The 26,140-nt window shown below is 39.3% G+C and overlaps 1 protein-coding gene across 4 annotated transcripts; it reads left to right on the forward strand.

Moving 5' to 3' along the window:
- Window positions 1–435: 435 nt before the first annotated feature.
- LOC118089055 (bile acid receptor-like) lies at window positions 436–18,505 on the forward strand. 4 transcript variants are annotated; one of them, XM_088674427.1, is made up of 11 exons: window positions 438–853; window positions 2,333–2,414; window positions 8,987–9,164; window positions 10,927–11,289; window positions 12,454–12,594; window positions 14,089–14,405; window positions 15,181–15,280; window positions 16,543–16,671; window positions 16,940–17,041; window positions 17,479–17,592; window positions 18,144–18,505. In XM_088674427.1, exons 3-11 carry the CDS (start codon window positions 9,074–9,076, stop codon window positions 18,380–18,382), a joined length of 1,596 nt encoding a protein of 531 aa, XP_088530553.1. In that variant the 5' UTR covers window positions 438–853; window positions 2,333–2,414; window positions 8,987–9,073; the 3' UTR covers window positions 18,383–18,505. The 4 variants fall into 4 exon arrangements, with proteins under 4 accessions (XP_088530554.1, XP_088530553.1, XP_088530552.1 ...); XM_035123424.3 differs by lacking the exon at window positions 2,333–2,414 and having other exon boundaries at window positions 462–853; window positions 14,089–14,216; window positions 14,301–14,405; XM_088674428.1 differs by lacking the exon at window positions 2,333–2,414 and having other exon boundaries at window positions 436–853; window positions 9,057–9,164.
- The last annotated feature ends 7,635 nt before the right edge of the window (window positions 18,506–26,140 follow it).

Below are 26,140 nucleotides of genomic sequence, written 5' to 3' on the forward strand. Positions count from 1 at the left end.
TACCTTTAATAAGCCAGGATGGACAAGGATCTAATGAGCAGGTAGTTGGGGGTATCACTTCAAGTATCGTGTCCACTGCCTCAGGCTGCATCAATTGGAAATGATCCCACAACACTGGGCTCAATATTGCATTGGACACCTTGGCTGGTACTGTGGCAATAGCAGCATCTAAATCAGGCTTCCTCAACCTTGACCCTCCAGATGTTTTTGGCCTACAACTCCCATGATCCCTAGCTAGCAGGACCAGTGGCCAGGGATGCTGGGAATTATAGTCTCAAAACATCTGGAGGGCCGAGGTTGAGGAAGCCTGATCTAAATCACTGAGGAGCCAAGCAATAGTGTTTAGCTATCTGGTTTCAGCTAGTCACCATGTGCTCAAGAAGTGCACCTCCCTGGTCAAGAGTTCAATACACTAACCACTTCACCATGTTTCACATTATAAAATGACTGCTGTTTTTCTTTCAATTAAGTGGTCCTTGCACTGTGAAGATTGTCAAATGTGAAGCAATCAAAATGAGGAAATGCCAGACTCTAACCGGGACAACAACAAAAAAGTTTGCTAGAGAACTGGGTAGAGAGGTTGCTGGGAAAATGTGACGTGTGGGTCCCAATGGCCTCTGCCCCTGATTATTCAGTTATTATTTGATTTATGTGGTCTTGCCGCTGCCCTTGCTTTGACCCTCAGAACGGCTGTGTGGGAAGTTTGTGTCTCTCAGATAGAGTGAAGCGCTGCTCTGCAAAGTGTTTGGAGCCAATGTGAATGCAAAGAAACTGATAAATACAGAAAAGGCTCTCTCTGCTCCAGATGTACCCCAAAGGGGTATAAGAAAACAGCTCCTTGGAACTAGGCACTGTAAGTATTTTAATGTATTTCGTAAATGTTTTAGGATTGTCTGGTATTGACATACTACTATATTTGGGAGATGTTATGATTATGTCAAGTTTGGCATTTGATTTTCTAAATGCAGTGCTAATTATAATGAAATATGCACCTGAACAGTTAATTTTACTTTTTAACGCTTTATTTTATATATGTTCTTTCCCCATCCCACCACCATAATGCTTTATTTTCTTGGTCTAAAATGCTGTGTCATTTACTGTATATATTAGTCTACAAGCAGGATGTTTAACTGTCTGTAATGAGAGCAGAGCCTATTTTCTTTTAGCATGCACAGGTTGTTGGCACATACTAGATTTATACCTACTAGAGGATATTACCTGCACAGTGCATTTGAATCATTTTGATAGTTCAATAAAATTTTCATTCTACGTGAGAATTGGATTTTGCAACTTAGCTAATGTGTGATGAATTTTGAAATTATGAAGTTTTAGTATTAGTATTTTAAGAATGAGATATTTGGTAGTTAAATTTGTCATCTAAAATGGACAGGTGCTTATTGGGTTTTAACAAAATGAAATTAACATGGGGGGGGGTGTTTGGCCAGGCATGCAGTCTAGCCCTATTGGAAGTAGCTTGGTCTTTAATAAAGAGTATAGTCAGGGACTAAAATATTATGTATGCTAAGACTTCCCCCAAAGATAATCCTGTCAGCAGGGAAATGTTATTACCGTACCTGCTAATTGTTGCTGATCACTAAATTTACAGCGGCAATTTGAAAAGTTGCCCCCTAGGTTTATTTGCTCTGCAATAACCTGCCATGCACTAGTTTCTGAAGAAGTGAGTTACCATAACATAATAATTTCCTTTTTATTAAATACAGTGGAAGGAAAACTAGTGCATTTTAAGGAAAACTAACATTTTAAAAAGTATATATTGCACCAGAATAGCTCTTCCACCCATCATGAACCTAATAGTCCATTGGGCTAGGAGTAGTCAACAGAGACATAAGTATAGTTGCCATGTGGATTGTGGGTCTCAGGCATGCTCAATCACAATTATTGTCACAAGAAAAAAAGAACGGCAACCTGAAAGTACAATTAGATCATATAAAATGAGTGTATCAATGTATTTAGTATAGAACGAGTAGAGACATTGGGAGATATTCAGCTCTCTTATTCCATCAGCACAAGGATTTATGCTTGTGCAACTGAAAATTCTGCCACCCTCTCCTTTCCCTGCACCTTCCTGAAGTCTACTCTGGAAAGTTGGCGAACCCCCAGAACAGATTTAAGGGGACCACAAAGAAGTTCCTTTGTACAAACAGAAATCCTTGTGCTGTTGGAATGAGGGAGTTAGTGTTACACTGAATTGAAAAGTTAACTGAACAGTTTTACAAAATCCTTCTGTTTCTGTGAATGCTTCTCAGAATGCATTGTGGTTGTAGATGCCAATAATATAGAGATTTGTTAAGAGTTGGATCTCTGATCACAGGCACATTTACTTGGAAGTAAAGGCCAATGAGGATCATTTCAAACATGGAAAAATAGTACAATATTATCCATGTGCAGCTATGGTAAGTGTTGTGTGATAAACATACAAATGTATTTTGATGTGTCTGTTTACACACTAGTAGGCCACAATTGGCATTGTTTCCCACTACTGTACACAAAAAATGTGTATGTGATTGACACACATGATGATCAATTCACAGGATTTATTCAGTTTCCTAGAGGTATTTACTTGCATAAATTGAGTCTTGTTTGCAGTGAAAACCTAACAAAGCAAAGCAAAGCAAAAACCCTTAACTGTTCCACTTGATATTTCTGTGTGGTATTTTCTGTTAAGAAAGAACCAACTTTAGCTGAAAGCTTATTAAACTACAGGCACACTTCGATTTATGGTTCCAGGCTTTTGAGAGTATGAAAGATTTCTCTGTACAATTAAGTATTTGAATTATAGCTTGATCTCTCTTCTGATAGCAGCAAAAGGTAACAAGAGATAATGCACGCAAAAGCATGCCTTAGTTAGTTAATATTGGCCCACCCATGATTTAGAGTTTCAGCATGTGGAGCTGAAGAAAAGGTTAGGATAGGATCCAAATTCAAGTTAAAATCTACTGCCTAAATCTAGTTGCCCTGCAACCTCATATTCTTTCCCAGGATATGAGTGCATTTCAGAAATGTGAGAAGACTTTCAGCTTGAATTCCTAAAATTCTCCCTGGTGAAGAAATTTCCCTTTTGACATAACTGTCAAAATATTTACGATAGATGTTAATATAATGTCGGTTCAAACATTCTGAAGTACTCCCTGGAGGGTGTCCTGCAAGACCTATGCTCTATATGCTGTAATAGAGCAAGCACTGCATATTTTTTGCCATTAATAATAAGCTAACAGCTGAGCAGTGTCTTTGTTAGAACTGGTATTTTCTTCAAAGGGATTCCACTGAGATTTTGTGGCCATATGGTTAGATTTTACCTTTGAACATATTAGTATTAACGCTTGCATAGGATTTCATTTTACAGTACTTTTTTTTTGCACTATGGCTGTGAATTTGTTCCTTTGTTATTTCCCTGGAATCAGGGATAGGTCAGGGACATGTCCTGTTGCATTCTGTAAAGTTCCTTACACATTCCTGTAGTAGTAGTAGTAATTTGCACTGTGACAGACCAAGACCTACTTACATTTACTCATATATAAGTTCTACTGGCCTGGGTCCAGAATAATCATTTCAGAAACAGAAAAATCAATCAGCATTCCATGACAGCTGAGCATACCCAGTCCTTACTGGGCTGGTTTTGGAGTTCTATGACAGGGGGTGAAGGGGCCCTAATTTTCTTTTGTACTCTTGTACCAAATCTGATTATACTTCCCTCTTGGGATTGGACAATGCCATTTTGGCAATATATGCAATGGTACACTCCCCTGAAAATGGAAAAATACCAGGAATTATATCCATTGTACAGTGGTGCCTCGCTTAACGAATGCCCTGCTTAACGAAATTTCCACTTAACGAAAGGGTTTTTCGAGCGGAGCTTGCCTCGCTAGACGAATGCGTTTTACGAAAAATTCGTCTAGCGAATCGTGGTTTCCCATAGGAATGCATTGAAATTCAATTAATGCATTCCTATGGGGGAAAAAAGTAAAAAAAAATTCAGTGCATTCCTATGGGATTCGCTAGACGAATTTTTCGCTATAAGACCCGTGGAACGAATTAATTTCGTCTAGCGAGGCACCACTGTACATGCAACTAGCCCGTGACACAGAATGCATGGGTTGTCAATTGGCACTTAGCTAATGCAGAACAAACTAACTGTGCCAGTCTAGACACAGGTTTAGCTCATTTACTGACATTTTCAATCTAAATCAAAGGTGGGAAACCCTTTTTAGCCCAAAGGCTGAATCTCACAGAAGGGAATTTCCAGGGGCTGCATCCAGCAGTGAGCAGGCTCCAAGCCAGAAGTATGTGAGGCCAGAGACTCATCTCACTCTATTTCTTTCTCTAATGCACTCCCCATCAACCAATTCCATTTTTGCTCTTTCACTTTTCTCCCCTTCACACCTCCGGCTGCCTCCCCTCTTACAATTAGACTTTTCTTTTTCTTTTTTTAAGACACAGGCTAAAGTGGAGATTTTTCAGTAGAAGTTTACATCTGTAAAAGTGTTCAGTGCTCACTTTATTTCAGGGTTCAGAAAATACAATTGCATTTTTTAAAAAAAACAATTATCAATGATTTTCATGTTACATTTAATCATACAAAAATTTAGTGCTATTTAGCATTCAATATAATATGTATATCATAATATATAACCGCACAGCAGCAAAGGCAGCAGTGGAATCCTAGGCAGGAGAATGAGGAAGGATTTGTTGTGTGACTGAATTAGTTCCTTGCTATCTCTTTTATTTTCTTCAAGAATTGGTTAAAGGAAGGGCAACATTTCCCTCAAAGCAATATTCAAAACTATGATGTAATTCAAATCACACAATGCTCCATTTAAAGTGTGTATTTGCTGATTAAAACATGTAGACTTTGTACATGCTCAACTGATCCCATTGATAATGGTTGCATGATTCATCAAGGCACTTCTATTTTGAACAAACATTTACAAACAGAGATAGCAAGTGGCAGCATTCTTGTCAAACTATACAGTTTCACCTTTCCTGCTCTATGATGGAAGGGGGTGTGGGTGGGATGTCTGGATGAGGAACATGTCAGGAAAATGTCCTTTTAGAAATCTGTAAATAAAATTGAACAGGCCATGAGATATTTTTCTGCCCTTCCAGCAATCCTCACTGTACAAACCACATTAAAACTAGAGGTCTGAAGACAAAGTATTGGCTGATTAGAGAAATTCAACTCCCTCCCCCAATTTTCTTTTTTGCTTCTGCCTTTTGCTACATCCTTAGAATTGCCAGAACACAATAGCAACATAATTTTGTAGCACCATAATGGCTGGTAATAGCTTTCATGTGCCAAACCTACTTAGGCAGGACCATAAAGTCTGCATTAAATAATGCTGCAATGAAGTCAAAATTAGCAGAATACATTCATCAGGATCTAACCCAGAGATGGCTAAACTCTAGTTCAGATGCCTGATCTATCCCCCAAAATATTTTCCCTTCTCCGCTAAGACCCCATTAACTGACACTGGCAAAACATAAAAATAAAGTAAAAAGGAAAGGAGATAAAGCAGGGGTCAGCAAACTTTTTCAGCAGGGGGCCGGTCCACTGCCCCTCAGACCTTGTGGGGGGCCGGACTATATTTTGAAAAAAAATATGAACGAATTCCTATGCCCCACAAATAACTCAGAGATTCATTTTAAATAAAAGCACACATTCTACTCATGTAAAAACACCAGGCAGGCCCCACAAATAACCCAGAGATGCATTTTAAATAAAAGGACACATTCTACTCATGTAAAAACATGTTGATTCCCGGACTGTCCGCAGGCCGGATTTAGAAGGCGATTGGGCCGCATCCGGCCCCCGGGCCTTAGTTTGGGAACCCCTGAGATAAAGTGTTGGGGCAAGACTAAAGCCCGATTCCCTCATGGAGAGGCATATTTCTGGTCATTAGACAGATCAAGTGGAGAAGGGGCAATAACGCCACTCCTCAGTTTATCTGCATGAATCGGCTGTGGAGGAGGGGCTGTGTGCCTGAGTGGTGGGGGACATACTCACTGCATGCAGCCCCTGGAGGGCTGGCCAAGAGGGAAAGTGGCCTTTGAGAGGGAGGGAGGGAGGGAGGGAGGGAGGGAGAGAGAGAGAGAGAGAGAGAGAGAGAGAGAGAGAGAGAGAGAGAGAGAAAGAAAGAAAGAAAGAAAGAAGAAAGAAAGCTGCCTGTTTTCCTCCTTTGTCTTTTATAGCTTATTTTAGCATTGCCAAGTTTCTCTGTCACTTCTCCCTTTTCCTCAGTTCCATCTCCTCTGATATTTTTCTTTAATAACCCTTTCTTCCTTAGTAGACTTTTAGAGGACATCTGAAGGCAGCCCTGTTTAGGGAAGCTTGTAATGTTTAATAAATAATTGTATTTTAATATTTCTGTTGGAAGCTGCCCAGAGTGGCTGGGGAAACCCAGCCAGATGGGCAGGGTATAAATAATATATTATTATTATTATTATTATTATTATTATTATTATTATTATTATTATTATCAGGTTCCTTTCTAAGTCCATTCTGAACTGCACCTTTCCTTTAGCCTCCATCTTCTGAGCCTTCTGTCTCTAAGCTATCTCTTAGCTTCCACACCCACCAGACCTCTCCCAACTCTTCAACCTACTTTTTTGTAAGCTTTAGTACTGTAGTTCCAAACTGACAACATTGGCTTCCCTCACAGGATCTTACCTGTAAACTCTTTCGTGTCCAGAGCAACAGAACATTCTGAGCCTAAACATCAGCTCAGTCAATCAGTGCCAGAGGCTTCACTGCCAGAAGAGCAATAGACAGAGAAAGGGCCAATTGCAACCTAACAGGGTTTTTTTTATTCATTGAAGACTACCCACACTGGAATTCAAAATCCTTATAGATACTATCAAAAAGGATTGGAAAGATAGTCTCCTGTTCACAGTTTTTCTTGCAAAACTTTATTCTTGCAAAAAAAAAAAAATTCCCACATGATTTCACATCAGTAGCATCAGTCTCTCACTGAGGAAAAACAAAATTATATTATCAGCACTAGCTCTCTAGTCTAGATGACCCTGTGTTCTTATCTGTTTCCTTGGGGTTTTATTGAACTGTTTTCATTGGCTTTTTACTTTGGAAAGTGCTTCTCCCCAGGTGTATGCTTTGTGATTTTGCTTCAGGCACACATTGTACAAATCACTGTAAGGCATAACTTTCTTCCCTGTAAATGTATAAAAATGGCATTTAACCCATTTCTTAAAATGTATATAATATGTATAGAAGTTATCCAGTTCAGTTCTTTAACAAGCACATTAACCCATGGAAATCTTTCATTCTGCCTCCTTAGCAAATGGGAAGATCTCATCTTGTTTAATCTCAGATACTAATTTTGTTTTGCTTAAATTTTATGTTTATTTTTTATCTTTAATAACTAATCTAATAATATATACCAAAAACTCCAAACTGATCTTTTCAGGATATAGACACTATTTTGCAGCATGTGCTATTTGAACTCTCTGACAAGTCACCCAGCTCAGCAGGAGAGGTCTCTGGTGGAGATTGTTGAGAAATAGCTTGTTATTTTTTTATAGATCACTGTTGGAGCTAAGGGCAGTGCTGGCAGGGAGGCTGGTCTGCCATTGCTCATTCCCATTCTAGACAACTGATCTCTTTATCTGTCTTCTCTTAGTTTTTTACATGTACTGCATATAAATTAGCCATTCTTACTACTACTTTCTGGGCTTGCAGTAACTGGCATGTTCTCAGAGTACATATGAAAGGATGCAAATGTTGATACTCCTCTGGCTTTGAAGGAATGATAGTGCTAGGGGTGAGCCTTTTTCAATTTACTAGTGGAAGCCACTTTGCTTGCTTTGATACCTAGATTCATTAGGCTAGGGATAATTTTAGACAGATCTTTCCACATAGTTCTTAAGTTTTTAAAGGGGCTTCTACACAATATTGTTGGTTTTTTTTTGCAATTATCCCACTACTTTTGTTCATTTCACCTGTCCCCCCCCCCAATGCAGTAGATCCGAACAGCAGTGCTAAAAGCCCCAGGTGTGGATGTTTTTGCACAAATCTCATGAGATCTGAAATTTCAGGTTCTTATGAGACACTTCAGTGAGATTTTCTTATCAATGGCTCCAACCACATGGTCCACCCTCAGTCAGGCCAGAGAGAACTTAAACTATTGCACTCACAGTGTTCTCAGTAAAACAGACAGAAACAAAATGGTTGAGGTATAATCAGCTGAGGAACAATTAGGAGAGAGAAGTAACATTGTAGAACAAACTTTCTACCTGATCTTTCAAGCAAGGTACACAAATACTGATCATAAACCTTGCGTGGAAATTAAATACTGCTATACAGTACTAGGAAGATGTCAAAAAGGGAATAGATTTGCATAAAATGTACATGTGCCATTTATAATCATAGATGCGAATTTAGACATGATTACTATAATTTATTTTTAAAATGTATATCACAGTACTGGAGAAGATTGTGCCCAGGTGATCCAAAAGGTTAACGAAGATCAGTTAACTAAGTTGATGGGCAAGTTCAAGGCCCCTGCTCTCCCACCTAATGAAACTGAATGGGTATCTTCAAACACAGAGATGTCCTTAGGCGGCCCTTCACATAGGGTGCTGTCCCCTTGGTAGGACACATGACCACCCTATTTACCTGACACTAAAATACAGGCCTTGCAGTTCCTCACTGATTGCAAAGGAAATAATAAAGGTAGAAAAGTAATTTCCCAGCAACTGCATTCCTACTGAGAAATAATGACATTCTGAGGCCGTCAGGATCCAGGCTAATAGCTGGAGAATAACTGAGAATATTTGAGGGTAAGTATTAATAGAAATGTGGATTCCCTTTAAAAGAAGTAAGATTAATGGAACAGTAAATTCAACAGAATCAGATCCTTAGTAAATTTGTATTTGTACTAGCACAACATAATATTTCTATTGCATGTAGAGTTTTTCTAACTATTTCTCCTTTTCCTCCAATAAATTGTTTCAGGAAATAATCTTATCTTTTGACAACATCTTGGCTCTTCAATTTAAAGTAACCAGCAGCTTTTTGAAAGCAGGTAACATCCCAAACTGAATGAAGCAGTGGGAGCTAGAGCAGACCATGGCAAATACCTTTGTGACAATACCTGATGGGTACTGCCTTAGTGATCCAATCCAGTATTATGGTGAGTTAAGCAAAAGGCAATTATTCACATGTCTCTCTGTGTATAAACAGAATTTCTACAGTTCTTAAATATATATTTGATATATGAAGGACATTCAAAGCCATCCAGTGTGCCATTTCAGCATTGAGGGGATCAAATAATTTCCTCAGGTGACATAAAGATATACAGTACAAGATCCAAAGACCTACTCCAGTGTGGATGCATTGAAGTTCACTTAAGCAGTGAATTTCATTCTCAGAAGATATATTCAAACAATTTAAGACCAGTTGTGGCTGTTATATTATATATTTAATAAAGTAAGATATATACCTGTACCTGATAAACTGCATATAGAAATAGAACATATACATATACATATACATATACATATACATACATATATATATATATATATATATATATATATATATATATAATGTATAAAGGTTCTATTTCTATATGCAATTCTCTCTCTCTCTCTCTCTATATATATATATTACATGATGCATATTTCTTATGCATGTCTCTTCACCCCTTTAGCTTTCTTCCTTTCAGAATGTTTCATAACCAGTCTAGTCTCTGATGTTGTGTCTCAAAATGCCACAGCACTTTGCAGAAATTATTTTAAAGTTTCTTTTGAAAACCTACAGCTCAATCGTATGTTTATTCAGAGGTCTATCAGATTCAACAGGGCTTATTGCTAAATATGCATACATAATATTGCAACCTAAGGCTGCAGTGCTAAACATACTCACCAGATAGTAGGCTGCTTTCAGATTGCTGCTATTTTTTAGTGGGATTTAATCACAAGCAACAAATGTACTTCAAAGGAAAAAAAACCTTTTGCAGTAAGGAAAGTGATAGTAAAATGCACTGGAAAGTGTGGAATAATAACTCCTTGGTGCAATATCATGAAACCTTCTTGCAAACAAATCAGGATGAATGCTCAAAAAACATAGTCTGTAAGCAAATGTACTCCCATGGAATTTAGAGAGTTATTTCTGAGTAAGTGTTTTTATGATTGGACTATAAAATTCACTGAGGTCCAGCACCGAGGGCCTTCTGGTGGTTCCCTCACTGAGAAGAATGAGGTTACAGGGAACCAGGCAGAGGGCCTTCTCTGTAGTGGCGCCCACCTTGTGGAACACCCTCTCATCAGATATCAAGGAAATAAACAACTATCTGACCTTTAGAAGACATTTGAAGGCAGCCCTGTTTAGGGAAGTTTTTAATGTTTGAAGTTTTATTTTGTTTTTAGCATTCTGTTGGGAGCCACCCAGAGTGGCTGGGGAAACCCAGCCAGATGGGCAGGGTATAAATAATTAAAGTATTATTATTATTATTATTATTATTATTATTATTATTATTATTACTATTACTATTATTACTTCTACAGACATTTTTTTAAATTAACAGTAAACCCTACAATCAAGGGTAATATTGTCAGCAGAACTGTATATCCAGGGTGCCCTTCTACAAACAATTCTGTTATACAGTGGTAAATCGGTTTAAGAATGATTTGGTTTACAAACTCCGCAAAACCAGAAATAGTGTCTTGGTTTGAGAACTTTACCTTGGTCTAAGAACAGAATCCGAAGGTGGAAGGGCACCGGCAGTGGGAGGCCACATTAGGGAAAGCGCACCTCGGTTTAAGAACGGTTTTGGTTTAAGAACGGACTTCCGTATTGGATTAAGTTCATAAACGAAGGTACCACTGTACTATATTCTATAAAATCCTAAACTACTCCACTGTTTTCTATGTGATTTTTTCAAAATAATCTAGATGCCTTCCCAGAACACATCAGTTATCCACTGCAAGATCTTGACTTCCAAGCTGCTCCTTATTGTCAGTATTCAACCATTCAGTTTCCTGCAGCATTACAGACTCCATCTCCCCAAACACAGTACAGCACATACAACTTGGATTCTCAATACAGTGATGGGCAATACATCATCAGCAATTGTGAACTCAGTAAGCCCACCTGCATGGGTGCCCAGAATGATGGGGGAGGATATCTTGGACAGAAAAGACCCAGGCTTAGTCACTCTGCCTTGCGAATAAAGGGACAGGAAGAGCTCTGTGTAGTTTGTGGGGACAAGGCTTCAGGATATCATTACAACGCACTCACCTGTGAAGGCTGCAAAGGTAATGGGGAAATAATTTTGTGAATTAAATCAGAGAATGTCCACTGGTTAAAATTGGAGAGAAAAGTCTGCAAAGTTAAAGTTGGGGAGAAAGGTTAAAGTTGGGGAGAAAAGTCTAGTGCATAGGGCAGAGATAGAGAACCTATGGCCTTCCGTATGTTGTTGGACTACATTTCTGGTAGTAAGATAGACACCCAGCTTTGATACGGGCAGTAGCTCAGTAGCAGAGCATCTGCTTTGCATGTAGAAGGCCCCAAGTTCAATCTCCAGCATCTTGAAGTCACCCTAGGAATGTCCTGTGTTAGGCTTGCCATACATCAGGAAAATTTCTGATATGTCCTGGTTATGGGGTATAAAAATGGTGTTGGGGGGGGGATTTTGCCGAATCAGCAAAATATCAGGGAAAACCTGGATGTATGACAATGTGATGGAAAAATCAGTGGAAACAGCTCCAAAAATGAGTGTCAATATGGCAACTCTATCCTGTATGAAATACTAGAGAATAGCTGCCACCCAGTACAGGATATTGTGCTAGAGGGACTACTGATCTGACTCAGCATAATGAAGCTGTCTATGTTCCTAAGGACAAGCAGCATGGGTTTCCATGGGGATAACCTGGACAGAAAAGTCCCAGGCCCTGGCTTACAAATGAAGGGCTAAGAGGAAGGATGTTTTGGTGGAATCTAGATGCTAATGGACTCCAACTCCCACCAGCCTCAGCCAGCATGGCCAATGATAAGAGTGGTAGTCTATTTAATTGGCAGTTAAATCTTACTTCAACAATGGTGACAGGCAGGGCTGTCTTAAGCGCCCCTGGCGCCGTGGTGCGCCGGATCCGTCCAGCGCCCTCCCGCCCCGTTTCCCAGTGTGGTGGGTGGGTGGGCGCAGCGCGGCTGCCACAGGCGCTGCTGCGCGGCGGGCGGGCAGGCACAGCGCGGTTGCCGTGGGCGCAGCTGCGCGGCGGACTGGCCGGCCAGCGGGCGGGCGCAGCTCGCGGCGCCCTCCTGGAGGGCCGGCGCCGTGGTGCCCTGCGCCACCCAGCCTGGCCGTAGGGCCAGCCCTGGTGATAGGACAGCATCCTCTACTGCATGCGAGGGCAACAGACTGTCATATCAGCTGTATCATTTCTAATTTTTATGCTCATTGTTCCAAATGTGTATGCTAGGATTTTTTCGACGTAGCATCACCAAAAACGCCATCTACAGATGCAAGAATGGTGGCCACTGTGAAATGGATATGTATATGAGGAGGAAGTGTCAGGAGTGTCGCCTAAAGAAATGTAAAGCTGTGGGAATGCTGGCTGAATGTGAGTGCCCAAATTACAACAAAAAATTCTGACATGCTGCCGAGTTAAGGAATTTTCCTTTCCTGCCATGTTTAAAGGCAATTAATTGTATTCTTCCCGAAGTTGAGTATGTGGTGGGGTGGGGGGAGTTCACTAAGAGAATAGTTTCCTAGTCTTTAGAGTACATCTGGTATTTAATTCCACCTCTGCTAGGTATCAGTACTTAGAAACGTTTCTAAACTTGATCTCATGGTATATAGGTATTCAACAACTCTGCTGAAGCTAACCAGGTCTGGGTGTATGTGCAGGGCTTGTTACAGTAGGACCTTCACAGTGTTCTCTACCTCTGATACCTCCCTCCTATATGGGTGAACTCTAGAAGACTTACTTGGTGGCAGCACTGTTTGATATGAGACAGCAGGCAACTACCATTTATTCACATAGCTCCTGAGCCATGCCGCACAGAGGACTTTATTGAAAATTAAAAAATGGTGGCTGCCAGACCTATTATTCTAGCACTGATTAGATTAAGAAGACTAGGGCTATCATCAGACGTGTGGTTCTGTATAGGATCAGGCAGAAGTGGGTTGTTCGGGGTGCTATATGAGCCCGAACAGGGGTTTGCTGTTGCTTACCAGGAGAGAAAGAGGGATGAGGCAAATGCACCAGTGGAGCCAATCCAGTGCTCCCACTGGTGTGTTTGCACTTCACCAACCTCTCTGCAGCCTTATGCCTCAGAGTAAGCAATAGTGACACACTTGCTCTGAAGCTCGCATAGCGGCTCCACCTCACCCATCAAGATGCTTCTGGAATCGGGCTGCATATTACTGAACAATGACTTAAAAATCAAGGTGTGTGAAAATATTAAAAATTAATCAATTGGCAAGTTATGTGTTATTAGAAAGTGGAGCTGCTGTTCACCAAAGGGCCATAGCACAGTGGTACCCTGTTTCCCCTATTTTAAGACGTAGTCATAAAATAAGCCATAGCAGGATTTTTAAGCATTCGAGGAATATAAACCATACCCTGAAAATAAGACATAGTGATAGGCACAGCAGCAATGCCTGCCGCGGCAGGAGGAGGAGGAAAAAAATAAGACATCCTCTGAAAATAAGCCATAGTTTGTTTTTTGAGGAAAAATAAGTATAAGATGGTGTCTTATTTTCGGAGAAACACGGGTAGAACATGTGCTTTGCATGCAAGCAGTCCCAGGTTCAACCCCTGGTATCTCTAAGTAAAACTGGAAAAGACTTGTCTGAAACCCTGGAGTTTTGGTATAAGGCACCTTCCTATCATCTGAGGTAGTTTGCCTGCAATTGATAATCTCATAAGTAACAAATTTTAGGCAATAATCCTAACCCCTTCCCTGAGCGTAAACTCCACTGAATTCAGCAGAACCTACTTTGGAGTAGTCATGGCTAGGAATTCACTGTTAAATGTTCTGCAAGAGAACATGCTTGAAATCAATGCCTTTCTGGAACTTGTTGTTTCCCCCTCTGGTTTACATTTTTTCAGGTCTACTAACAGAAGTCCAGTGTAAATCAAAGCGCCTCCGAAAGAAGAGTAGCTTCCTTTGTAGCATCAAAATGGAAGTTGAAGGAGTGGACAACAAGCATGTATCCTCTACAACAAAACCTTTAAAAGTAGGGTATTTTAAAAATAATTTTAATTGTTTTATTTTAACTGTTGTATTTTGCTTTAAAGACATGCACATCTTTATTTCTAAGGTGCAGGAGCGAATGGAACTGACTCCTGGAGAACATCAGCTCATTGACCATATTTTGGCTGCCCATCAAAAATGCACAATTCCCTTGGAGGAAGCAAAGAAGTTTGTATGTGTTCATAAACAGCAATATAGCAAATGTGAATTTTGGACTGGGAAAGCTTGGCTGCAGTAGTTCATGCCTTGGTTACTTCCAGACTGGATTACTGCAATGTGCTCTATGTGGGGCCTCCTTTGCACTTGATCCAAAAGCTGCAGTTAGTGCAGAAGGCTGCAGCACAATTGCTGACAGGAGTGAGGCCTTGTCAGCATACACTAGCAGTGCTCAAAGATCTGCACTGGTTGCCAATTTGCTACTGGGTCAAGTTCAATGTGTTACTATTATTATTAAAAGGCTGTAACAACTTGGGACCAGTTAACCTGTGAGATCACCTTATGCCACATATGCACACTTGACTGCCTCTATCTGTAGAACTAGCACTGTTACAGGTGCCACATAATACCTGTTCCACACTCCCCCCAAAATAAATCTTTAAATGTGGCAGCAGCTACACTTTGGAACTCCCTGCCTATTAACATTACTGTTAATTACTCCCTGCCTATTAACATTAGGCAGGAACCTTCACTGTACTCTTTTTTGTGCCTGCTAAGGACATTTTTGTATACCTACCCAGATATGGAGAGTGTTGTGTGTTGATCTATTTTTAGTTTATTGCATTTAAAAATGTTTTAAACATATTTAAACTGTTTTTACTGCTAATTTCATTGATCTTTTCATAAAGCACCTTGAAGTTTTCACAATCAAGCAGTGTATAAATTTTATGAATTAAAAAATATATCTAACTTTCTATTGGTTTATCTTGTGAATACATGTTTTTAATTAGTTGCAGGAGACTGCCAACCCTGAAGAGAATTTCCTACATCTTTCAGAAACAGCTATGGTTCATGTCCAGGTACTAGTGGATTTTACAAAAAGACTTCCAGGTAATCCATTCCACAGGGAATTTTCTTGGGTTGCTTCCACACTATGCATTTAGCATGGAACTGCCATGCCACTCACATTTTATTGGGCAGGATGTGTGAGCACATATCACCATCCATTTGCAACCCTTCTGTTTTCCCAGTGCTTATTCCAGTTTTTTTCTTCTTCTCAGAAAGTCCACTGTTGTTGTTGTTGAAATAATGGAAGGGTAGTGCTATCTCCACAAATGTTAGTGTGGGAGTTGCAATTAACAGCAATCAAGTGATATACAAATTTTATGAATAAATAAATATCATGGCACAGGTGCCCCCACCAATACCTCCTATGGTGCCCACATAAGGTCTCTATATATCCCCTCAAAATCCAGATTGCAAGACTGTTTTTCCTGCTCTGCTCCTGTTTACATTGGTTCAGCCTCTCCTGAATTGAACATGCCCTTTCAGACATGCCCACATTTCATTGGATATCAACATTAAACACTCAACCTTATTTCTGTTCTGAACAGAGGAGAGCTGCAAAGAGCTTTTATCTGTGACTGCAGAAGTGGCTGATATAAGTGCCTTTCCCCCATTTATGTGGAGAGACTGATATCTGGAACCTTTTGTGGTCCTGTCTTTTTTGTGCTTAGACATGGCAGCCATTTTGTGTTTTGCTATGCCTTCAAGGAAGCCATTTTGTGACTGGCACCCAAGGCACTTATCAACATATTTCCACTGGCCAAAATGGGTTGGTATCTGGAGCCTTAGGGGATTTTTTCCTGACTCTTTAAAGCTACCGTACATTGTTTTGATATACCTAGTGATCTATTGAGAAAGCAAACTTTATTACAGCTTGGCACACATTTACCTTTGTAGTGGGCACCATTTTATAACCCCCATTATTACTTTTTTAAAAGATATCTTTGAATTAATGCTAAAAAGCTTATTGATAGATGGATTACAGTATTAGAAAAATACTGCTTAACTGAAAGGGTATGATAGCACTGTGACATTAGAAGTCTAAGGACTTTTTTCCACAGTGAAGAGAAAAGCAGCATAAGATAGATGATTTTTAGTGGGAAAATGGCCATATCCAATAGAAGTTCCTACCTCACCTTTGCTAAAGTGTCTGTAGCTGGACTTTTCAAACTTTAGATCTGATTCTCAAATGAGATGTTTTCTTTGCAATATTAAAAGGCTTATTTAAGTGAAGAGCTGTCAAATTTCAGATATATGCCTACCATCAAAAATCAATGTAATTTGATTACCTATTCATTTCTCTATAGGGTTCGAAAGTTTAGCCAGTGATGATCAGATTGCATTGCTGAAAGGCTCCACAATTGAAACAATGTTTTTACGTTCTGCCCAGATATACAATGAACAAGGGATTGAATGCCAGTCATCATTCCATGAAAGTAAGTTATGTTTTTAGATGAACTTAATAAATTCATGCATATACATGCTTGCCATTATCACTTCACTATATGCATGTGATGAAGTGGGATATGGCTTACCCTAAGGCCTTTCCCAAATATGATCTTCCCTTGGGATAAATGGTTATTTCTTCTCACTTTATCAAATGATACAAATAACATTGTGACACACATTTAAAAATATGATAATTATAAGGTATCTTTAAAAGGGGAAATCTGCTCTTATAGACTTTCATTTCCCTTGCTCTAGGTCAAGTAAAATTTTCTGCCAATGCTGTATGTGCTCAAGATAAAAGTACTTACTTAGGACTGTCTCATACTGAAGAAAGCCCAACATCAACAACTACAACAGGTAACTGAGCTCTCCCACAAATATACTTTTAGTAAAATTTTAAATCATTGCTTACTGGATTACTGAGTTTTTAATAGTGAGATACTTTTGATTTTCAGCCAGAATACCTCTTTGACTATCAATCTTGTTGATTAGACCGCTGAATAGACCATCAATCTTTTTGATTAGTCACTTTGGACTGCATTTCTTGAATGTTCTAGATTCATCTCTCTGCATCTGTGACTTCTTCCACTGATATATTTAAATGCCTGATAAAACTTAATTCTGCACCCTGGTATTTTCTTCCTTAATATTTTATCTCCACTCCCTTTCCTCTCAGTGGCTTGCATTGCTTAACCAAAGGTATAATCTGTATTTTATATATGCTATCTAATCTTAAAAATAAGTCAATTATATGTTGTCTCGCTACCATCTGATATCTTCTGTTTCCCCCCCAGGTATCACTGAGGAGTTTATCACTGCACTATTTTATTTCTACAGGAGCATGGGAGAACTCAATGTGACAGAGAGAGAGTATGCATTGCTTGTTGCAACTACTGTGTTTTTTTCAGGTATATATAGCAACTAAGAACAGTGTTCAAATACTAAAACTGAATAGTGCCAAATAAAATTATATCAAAGTATTTATACTTTCAAGGTTTAATACATTGGTTGTAAGTCGCATTGATTGCAACTGAACTTACATGTTAGTAAATCTGCACTGATCTGCTTACGAGGATCCTCTGGGGGTGCCCAGAGGGTTGCAGGAGCAGAAGAAAGCAGAATTTTGTTTCACAGGTGGTTGGATGGATACCACCTACTAAAATTAATGGAGTTTACCCCCAGGTAAATGGGTATAGGATTGCAGCATTATCTAGAAATAAGCACTAATGAACTTGAAAGGACAATTCTGAGTAGCTAGACAGAAGACTGTGCTATCAGATCCTGATTATTTTTAGTGCTAAAAATTAATTTTCACAGAAATATTTTACAGAAGTGGAAGCTCATGGGGATCAGATATAACACAACACTCAATAATTTTATGGCATCATGACCACATTGGGAGAATATATATTTTGAGTTCTACATAGCATCATGTAATTTTAATTTTCCTGTTTTTCAGATCGTCCACTCCTAAAAAACAAACAACATGTGGAGAAACTCCAGGAACCCTTCTTAGGAATTCTGTACAAGTATTCAAAGATATATCACCCTGAAGAACCACAACATTTTGCCCGTCTGATAGGGCGACTCACTGAACTCAGAACCCTCAATCACAACCACTCAGAAGTCCTAATAACCTGGAGAACAAGGGATCCTAAGCGGATACCTGTACTTTGTGAAATATGGGACTTGCATTAAACAATCTGCCAATTACTTAAGTTGTTACACAGGACTGTTTTTCCCTCAAAATATGCTCTTTTCCAATTGTTGTGCTTGTATAAAAAAAAATCCCATTTATGTTAAATGGCTATAGATTCTTTTTTTAAAAAATAAAAATACTGTGCTGCAAAGCCTAGATAGATCAGTTGGTGAGAGGATTGAAAATAACATTTGCATTATAAACACACATACATTAAAATGGTACGAATCAGGTTCTTTACATGTGCTGTTTGACACCTCTAGAAAGTGTATCTTTCTTTGCCCGGGAAGGTTTTAAATGAGTGGGAGAACAGTTGACAACAGAAAAATCCTTCATATAGCACACAGGAGACTATGGAAAGTTGAGCAGGGAACTGGATCCCTGCCCTGTCAAGCCTACACATGTGTATGCTATGATGGTCCATAAGAAATCTATTATGGCTTAGATGGATACTGCAACTTTTATGACTTCATAACTTTCTCAGTGACTTGAAGTGGATCCTGGTGCTTCTGTTGTAAACATGTACATGTCTCCAAACCACATTATTCACATCACAACACTCACCGTCTTGTCTGTCAAAGTTGTAAGCAATTAAACATTAAAGTTAACTAATAACCATTAGAGAACAAAATAATGAAATGATTGGTTATGTAATTAGTATATCACACAATTTTGAAAAAGAGTAGTAAATTATAATCACCCAGGATAGTTGGTAACCCACAAACTGATTATAGTTAATTGATTATAGTTTAGACCAAAATTTTAATAATTTGGTAGTTATATATTTTTATTTACGTGCCAGTTCTAGTTGAGGAACAGCCAGAATGTCTGTCCTTGATTAAATTTTACAATAACAACAGTTACAGGATGCACTGGAAAGATAACTCACTATATCTGCTATTATTTTATGTATTTTCCCCTTTTAGATCAAGCAATGGTAATTTAGTTTGATGGATGTTCAATTAGTGAAGCCCCATGCATGTTTGAATTCTACAATTTGCTAAAATATATGGTTCAACATTATCATCTGTTTTTGTGGACATCTCTTCACGGCTTCAGTTCTTTTGCTAAATATAAACTATAATGGACCAGTTTTGCTTTAGTCTTCTTGAAATTTAAATAAGTTGCAGTATTTTTTTCTGAATGCTTATGAACAAACCTTTAAAACTGTGAATTTGTTGTTGTACAGTGCCTTTGCTGCTATGGATCAAAATCAAAAGAACTGTGTGTAGATAAACCTTTATTGTGCAAGTAGAAATGTACTTTCATACTAGAAGTGAGTTAATGCTACAAGTTGAAATGAAATGTTCACTGAATTTCCAAATGTAGTAGCAAACATTTGAAACAGATTTCAGCTACCGGTATCAGTTTCAAAATATAAATTCCTGATATTAGAACAATCTTTTAAAAACATGGCTTACAATCTCAGCATTTTTATATTATGTTATTTTTGCATTTTAAAATTATTTTTCATACCTAAAATATAATGTAAATAACTTATCTGAATATATAGTTAATATTTTAATACATGAAATATTTTGTATAGGTCTATATTTTTCAGATATATATTTAAGTGCAATAAATGCACTATCAATCTGGTATTCTGCAGCAAGATAGTTGTTTTTTGTATGCATCATTAGTCATCCAACATGATGGTCCTTTGCTTTAAAGTCATACCATGCTTTGTTAAAAATACGAAGAAAAAGATACCAAAGAATTATTGAAATGAAACTGAAAAGAAAATTAAGACCACAACCACAACCCAGTTTTATCATATGACCTTTGCCATAGACCTTTGCCATAAAATGACTAATTAAACCTGGATCTTATTCCAAGTACCACATTTTCTCATTCATCCATCCAGATTCAAATATGCCATTTAAGTGCAGCAAGCTTTAGGAATGTCAGTATTTTAGTCTGAATGCCAAATTGGATATGAAGAAGAGGCTTCAAGCCCTCTCTTTCAATTTTCTGCAAATAGTATCTAAGCTAAGTCTAATGCAGATTACAACTCAATAAAACAAGGACTCTGCCACATTGGCAAATAAAAAGCACTTTATATATGTTGTTTATGCATTCTAACACTGTGACACCAGATGGCGGTGTGGAGTTCCATTTTTGCCAATCCGATTTCTCATACAAACTTTAAAAGGCGTTTAACTGAAACACTTCTTTGATGTGTCTAGATCCAGCCCAATAGTAACCCCCATGCCATTTTCTGCAAATAAAACACCTTTGTTGCTAACCCTGGTAAGAAACACATAAATGCACAAATCTTCATTCAGTTTGGCCCTTAACACAGATGATTATGTTGCCCAGCATGGCTCGATTAAAATGAGAGACTGTGGTCCTGTTTACTCTCCAGTTTTAGGATCAAATTATATGTGATATAGGAGAGCAGTAATTAGATTGCCTGTTTTTTTTAACGTTAAAACTAGTTTTCTAAATTTCATGGGTGTCCCAATTTAAAATGGAGAAATGATGTGTTCCAATGAAATTTGAAGCTCCCTGTCTCTGTTTTAAAGATGGGAGGGGTGGGGGAATAAACAGTCCAATTATGATCTTTTGTGCCTTTGCGCAGGCTGTGAAATCTGCTACTCTTACATTCCTCCTTGTGTTAAGAAGCTGCTGTGTGGAAACGTTTTAATAAAAGATGCAATGTACATGTTTTTGGATGTCACAATTGGTTGATTCCTTGTCATGTCAACCCTCCTAAATCTTGATCCCCCGGCACCAAATGTTAAAAACCCCAGCAGCCCTAGCCACTGGTTGTGGCTGAGGAGAGTTGTAGTCCCTAACATTTGGAGGACACCAGTTTAGGAAAGGCTGGCATAAGGTATCTTTGTCATTGACATATTAGTTCAGAGCAAACAAATCTTACGGTAACAATGTGCACATTCCACCTGGCATGGTATGTAAACATATCAATAGTTATAGTTGGTTATGATGAACACAAAAAATGAGAACAGTAAAGGGAAATAATTAACCTTTTTGTCCACTAAATTTTGGATGTGAAAGTGAGCTGAATCTTAAAGGTGTTTTAAAGTGACAGCCTTGCAACAACACATCTCACCATAATAGGGGTGATAGTTACCAGATGAAACAACTTTGAGGTTGTTTGTTGCTTCTTCTCTTTTTACAATCAAGCGGTATATAAATTGTAACAAAGAATTAAACAAAGAAATAAATAAAATAACTCAGTCTGCTGTCCGGGTGCTTACCTCTTCATGGATAATTTCAAGGCTTTTCTTTTCCTTTATGGTTCTTTTACTTTAAACTTGACTTTGTGAGGACAGCCCTTCAAACAGAGGGCTGTCCAATGTAAGGCAAGATACACAGCTACTCTGGGTTGTATTCAGCGTTAGTCCTCCTACTAAGAGAATGCAATGCAAATAATGGGTCTGTTAGTCATGCCCATTCATTTCAATGGGTCTTAATGTCAGTAGGACTAACACTGGATGCAAGCAACCCTCCGTGCAAGCCATGTTCTGACACTCACTTTCCCCCTACCATTCAATTCGCTATCGGTTTCATTGTGCGAACAGGGTCTTTGGAGAATCCCTTTCTAACCTGGGATCTGGCATTTTTCACTGCGCTCAGTTGAAAGCTGACTCCTCCAGACTTGATGAATGCCGCAGTCCTCTACGCACTAGAGTAGGAACTTACTTCCGGGCAGAGCTGTATAGGATTGCACTGAGAGCCTATTCGAAGCAGCGCTAAAGGGAAAAAAATAGTGCAGTCATTTGCTTCGGTGTGGTCAGTGTCAGATTTATGTGTAAGCTAAACAGGCTATAGCTTAGGGCCCCACTCTCTTGGGGACCCCCCAAAAAAATTAAAGGAGGAAAATCCTGGATGTACATTTCCAAAATATAAGATAAAAAACAAATAAAATAAAACCTACATACAGCAGAAGTGTTTTGTGTTGTGTAGGCTCCTATGATGTAATGGGGCCCCAATCATTTTAAGTTAGATCTTAATAATTATTTCACTATTAATATATTTCTTCTTAATTGTATTTCACTATTAATATACTTCTTCTTAATTGTATTTCAGTTCAACAATTACTGTGATAAAATGCATATTTTGTTATGTGCAAATGGCTTTAGATACCTATTACAGTAGGTCCATAAATTACCATATGGTATATATTCAACATAAAAAACAGCGACAATTTGTTGTTGACAAAGGACAGCTGGACATGTAAAGGGGCCCCGTTACCTTCAGTAGCTTAGGGCCTCATCAAACTTAAATCCGGCCATGGATGTGGTCAAATGAAAGCGGCGGCGGGCACGTGAAAGGGCCCGAGCCCCGAAGCCAGCAGCCCAGGTGAGCAACGTTCCGGCCGCACACGTGGTTCCCCTTCCCGAGGGGCCGAAATCATCGCGGAGTTTATCCCGCCCCCCGCCCACTGAAGGGGGAAGCTCACGCCGTGGAATCCTGACGGAGCCCCCTCGAGGGAGAGGAGAAGACACGTTAAAGTAAACCGCCGACCCGCGAGCTCGCGCCTTTGCACACGGCCCGCTACTGGGCTCTTTTCCCGCCTTTTCTTTTCCTTTGTACCGTATACTACTCCTACAGCCCTTTGAGGCGTTAAGGTACACACACACGTATATATATACACACACACACACACACACACACACACACACACACACACACATATATATCTCTGTCCTTCCACTTCGTCTTCTCAGCCTATAGCAGCAGTCTTGCTCGTACAGGTTCGCTTACCCGCAGTCTTGGCTCCCACATTCGTGTCAGTTGGTGCGTCTGAAGGGAGAGAAAGCGCCTCTTAGATCTGCGCGTCCGACTCGCAGTTTCAGGCAGTAAAACGTGATGCAATCAGCACTGCTATAGTTTTTACAAAATGCAAAAATAAAGGTGGGGTACTTCTGCACTATTTGTGTGCAAGCGTGAACGCTGGTAATGTGAAGAATTGGAAGAACTGTGAAATGTATCTAATATTAGCCACTGTAGTGTTTACACATGTGGAATGCAAGAAAGTGTCTTGTGTGGGAAAGCGCTGCTTCATATGACCCTCAACTGTGTTACGTATTTGAATCTTTTTTTTTCCTTTTGCATTTCTTGCAACGGTAATTGGAATATACAGTAAAACTTTAAAACTGAGTCTTATTTCATCAGCAAGATTCACAAGTCAATATTATTGCTGTAGAAGCACCTCATGTTTTATCACTGTCCATGTACAGTACATGTTTCTTCACAAACTAGATAACGTAAGGGAGTGATGGAGACTGGTAAACTGAAAAGATGGTATGGAGTTCTTTAAGAGACACTTAGGCTACAACATTATGTGGGGACCAAGATGTTATATGCAAAAGGTTTGATGAAAAAGATGAATGGAAATTGATGGAAAAGGTGGCTTTCACAGAGGTTTTAACCACGTCCACCATAAAAGTTCAAAAGTTTCAGACTCACTATTTTCTGCTAGGATTCAATCACCTACTTGCAAATTCATATTACACAATTAGTGTTGATTGGGAGGTCTTGCACAACAAATCTACTTCCCACAAATATTTTTGTGTGTGTGCTAAGGAAAATCATTGGAAAATGTACTGAAAAGTGTGGGATGATGCTTGATTTGACAAGTGCCTGGTGGCACAAAATTAGGATGAATGCTCAACAAATAGGTTGTTTGGAAGCAGCCATATTTTTAAATTTTCAACTGTTTGGTTTAGACAGAGGTACTATGGCAAAATATTATATTATTCACAAGGAATGCATTTTAAATGCTCATGTTGTTGTTGTTTAGTCGTTTAGTCGTGTCCGACTCTTCGTGACCCCATGGACCAGAGCACGCCAGGCACTCCTGTCTTGCACTGCCTCCCGCAGTTTGGTCAAACTCATGTTCGTAGCTTCGAGAACACTGTCCAACCATTTCATCTTCTGTCATCCCATTCTCCTAGTGCCCTCAATCTTTCCCAACATCAGGGTCTTTTCCAAGGATTCTTCTCTTCTCATGAGGTGGCCAAAGTATTGGAGCCTCAGCTTCACGATCTGTCCTTCCAGTGAGCACTCAGGGCTGATTTCCTTAAGAATTGATAGGTTTGATCTTCTTGCAGTCCATGGGACTCTCAAGAGTCTCCTCCAGCACCATAATTCAAAAGCATCAATTCTTCAGCGATCAGCCTTCTTTATGGTCCAGCTCTCACTTCCATACATCACTACTGGGAAAACCATAGCTTTAACTATACGGACCTTTGTAGGCAAGGTGGTGTCTCTGCTTTTTAAGATGCTGTCTAGGTTTGTCATTGCTTTTCTCTTTAAATTTCGTCTTTTAATTTCGTGACTGCTGTCACCATCTGCAGTGATCAAGGAGCCCAAGAAAGTAAAATCTCTCACTTCCTCCATTTCTTCCCCTTCTATTTGCCAGGAGGTGATGGGACCAGTGGCCATGATCTTGGTTTTTTGATGTTGAGCTTCAGACCATATTTTGCGCTCTTCTCTTTCACCCTCATTAAAAGGTTCTTTAATTCCTCCTCACTTTCTGCCATCAAGGTTGTGTCACCTGCATATCTGAGGTTTAAATGCTCATATACAGTGTAATAGTGCTCGATTGTTTGTTGCACAGAGCTGTACGTTGAATTCAGTAGATCTACAATATTCTAATAGAGAATGATGAACGCTATCAATTGATACCACTTGTCACAATTTAATTTTTTTTAAAGTATTACAAAATGCTTGTTTTCCAAACACAAAGTATATAATTTTACAAAAAGTAAACGTAGCTATGTTGCCTACAAGAAAATTTCCAAAATCCATATTAGGGGAAACACCTCTGATTAGCCCAATCAAAATATCACAAAATAGTGTGCATTACAAGCTTTTGTTGTCTTTCTCCATGACAAAGGTCCGTATAGTTAAAGCTATGGTTTTCCCAGTAGTGATGTATGGAAGTGAGAGCTGGACCATAAAGAAGGCTGATCGCCGAAGAATTGATGCTTTTGAATTATGGTGCTGGAGGAGACTCTTGAGAGTCCCATGGACTGCAAGAAGATCAAACCTCTCCATTCTGAAGGAAATCAGCCCTGAGTACTCACTGGAAGGACAGATCGTGAAGCTGAGGCTCCAATACTTTGGCCACCTCATGAGTAGAGAAGAATCCTTGGAAAAGACCCTGATGCTGGGAAAGATTGAGGGCACTAGGAGAAGGGGACGACAGAGGACGAGATGGTTGGACAGTGTTCTTGAAGCTAGGAACATGAGTTTGACCAAACTGCGGGAGGCAGTGCAAGACAGGAGTGCCTGGCGTGCTATGGTCCATGGGGTCACGAATAATCGGACACGACAAAATGACTAAACAACAACAATAAGCTTTTGAGTTCCCCAGAACTACTGTATTAATCATTTACTAGCGGTTCGATAGATAAATAGGTACCGCTCCGGCGGGAAGGTAAACGGCGTTTCTGTGCGCTGCTCTGGTTTGCCAGAAGCGGCTTAGTCATGCTGGCCACATGACCCGGAAGCTGTATGCCGGCTCGCTCAGCCAGTAAAGCGAGATGAGTGCCACAACCCCAGAGTTGTCCGCGACTGGACCTAATGGTCAGGGGTCCCTTTACCTTTACCTTTAGTCTACTTGACAGGGCTACTGTAAGAATTAATAGCATGATAAATTATATTGTTCCGCAGAACATAGAAAGGGATTGAAAATAATGCAACATATTGAGTACATTTTATCATGAATTTAGTATTGCTAGTGTTATTTTGAGAGTTTAATTCTTGTGTCTTTTAGACAGAAA

This window comes from Zootoca vivipara, chromosome 7 (genome assembly GCF_965207765.1).
Source record: "Zootoca vivipara chromosome 7, rZooViv2.hap1.1, whole genome shotgun sequence".
In the NCBI taxonomy this organism is placed as follows: Eukaryota; Metazoa; Chordata; class Lepidosauria; order Squamata; family Lacertidae; genus Zootoca; species Zootoca vivipara.

Excerpts from the sequence above, each read along its gene's own strand:
- LOC118089055 (XM_088674428.1), top strand. The coding sequence starts at position 9,074 with ATGAAGCAGTGGGAGCTAGAGCAGACCATGGCAAATACCTTTGTGACA. Across the intron at positions 9,165-10,926 it reads TGATCCAATCCAGTATTATG|ATGCCTTCCCAGAACACATC; the intron begins GTGAGTTAAGCA and ends AAAATAATCTAG. Across the intron at positions 12,595-14,088 it reads TGTGGGAATGCTGGCTGAAT|GTCTACTAACAGAAGTCCAG; the intron begins GTGAGTGCCCAA and ends ACATTTTTTCAG.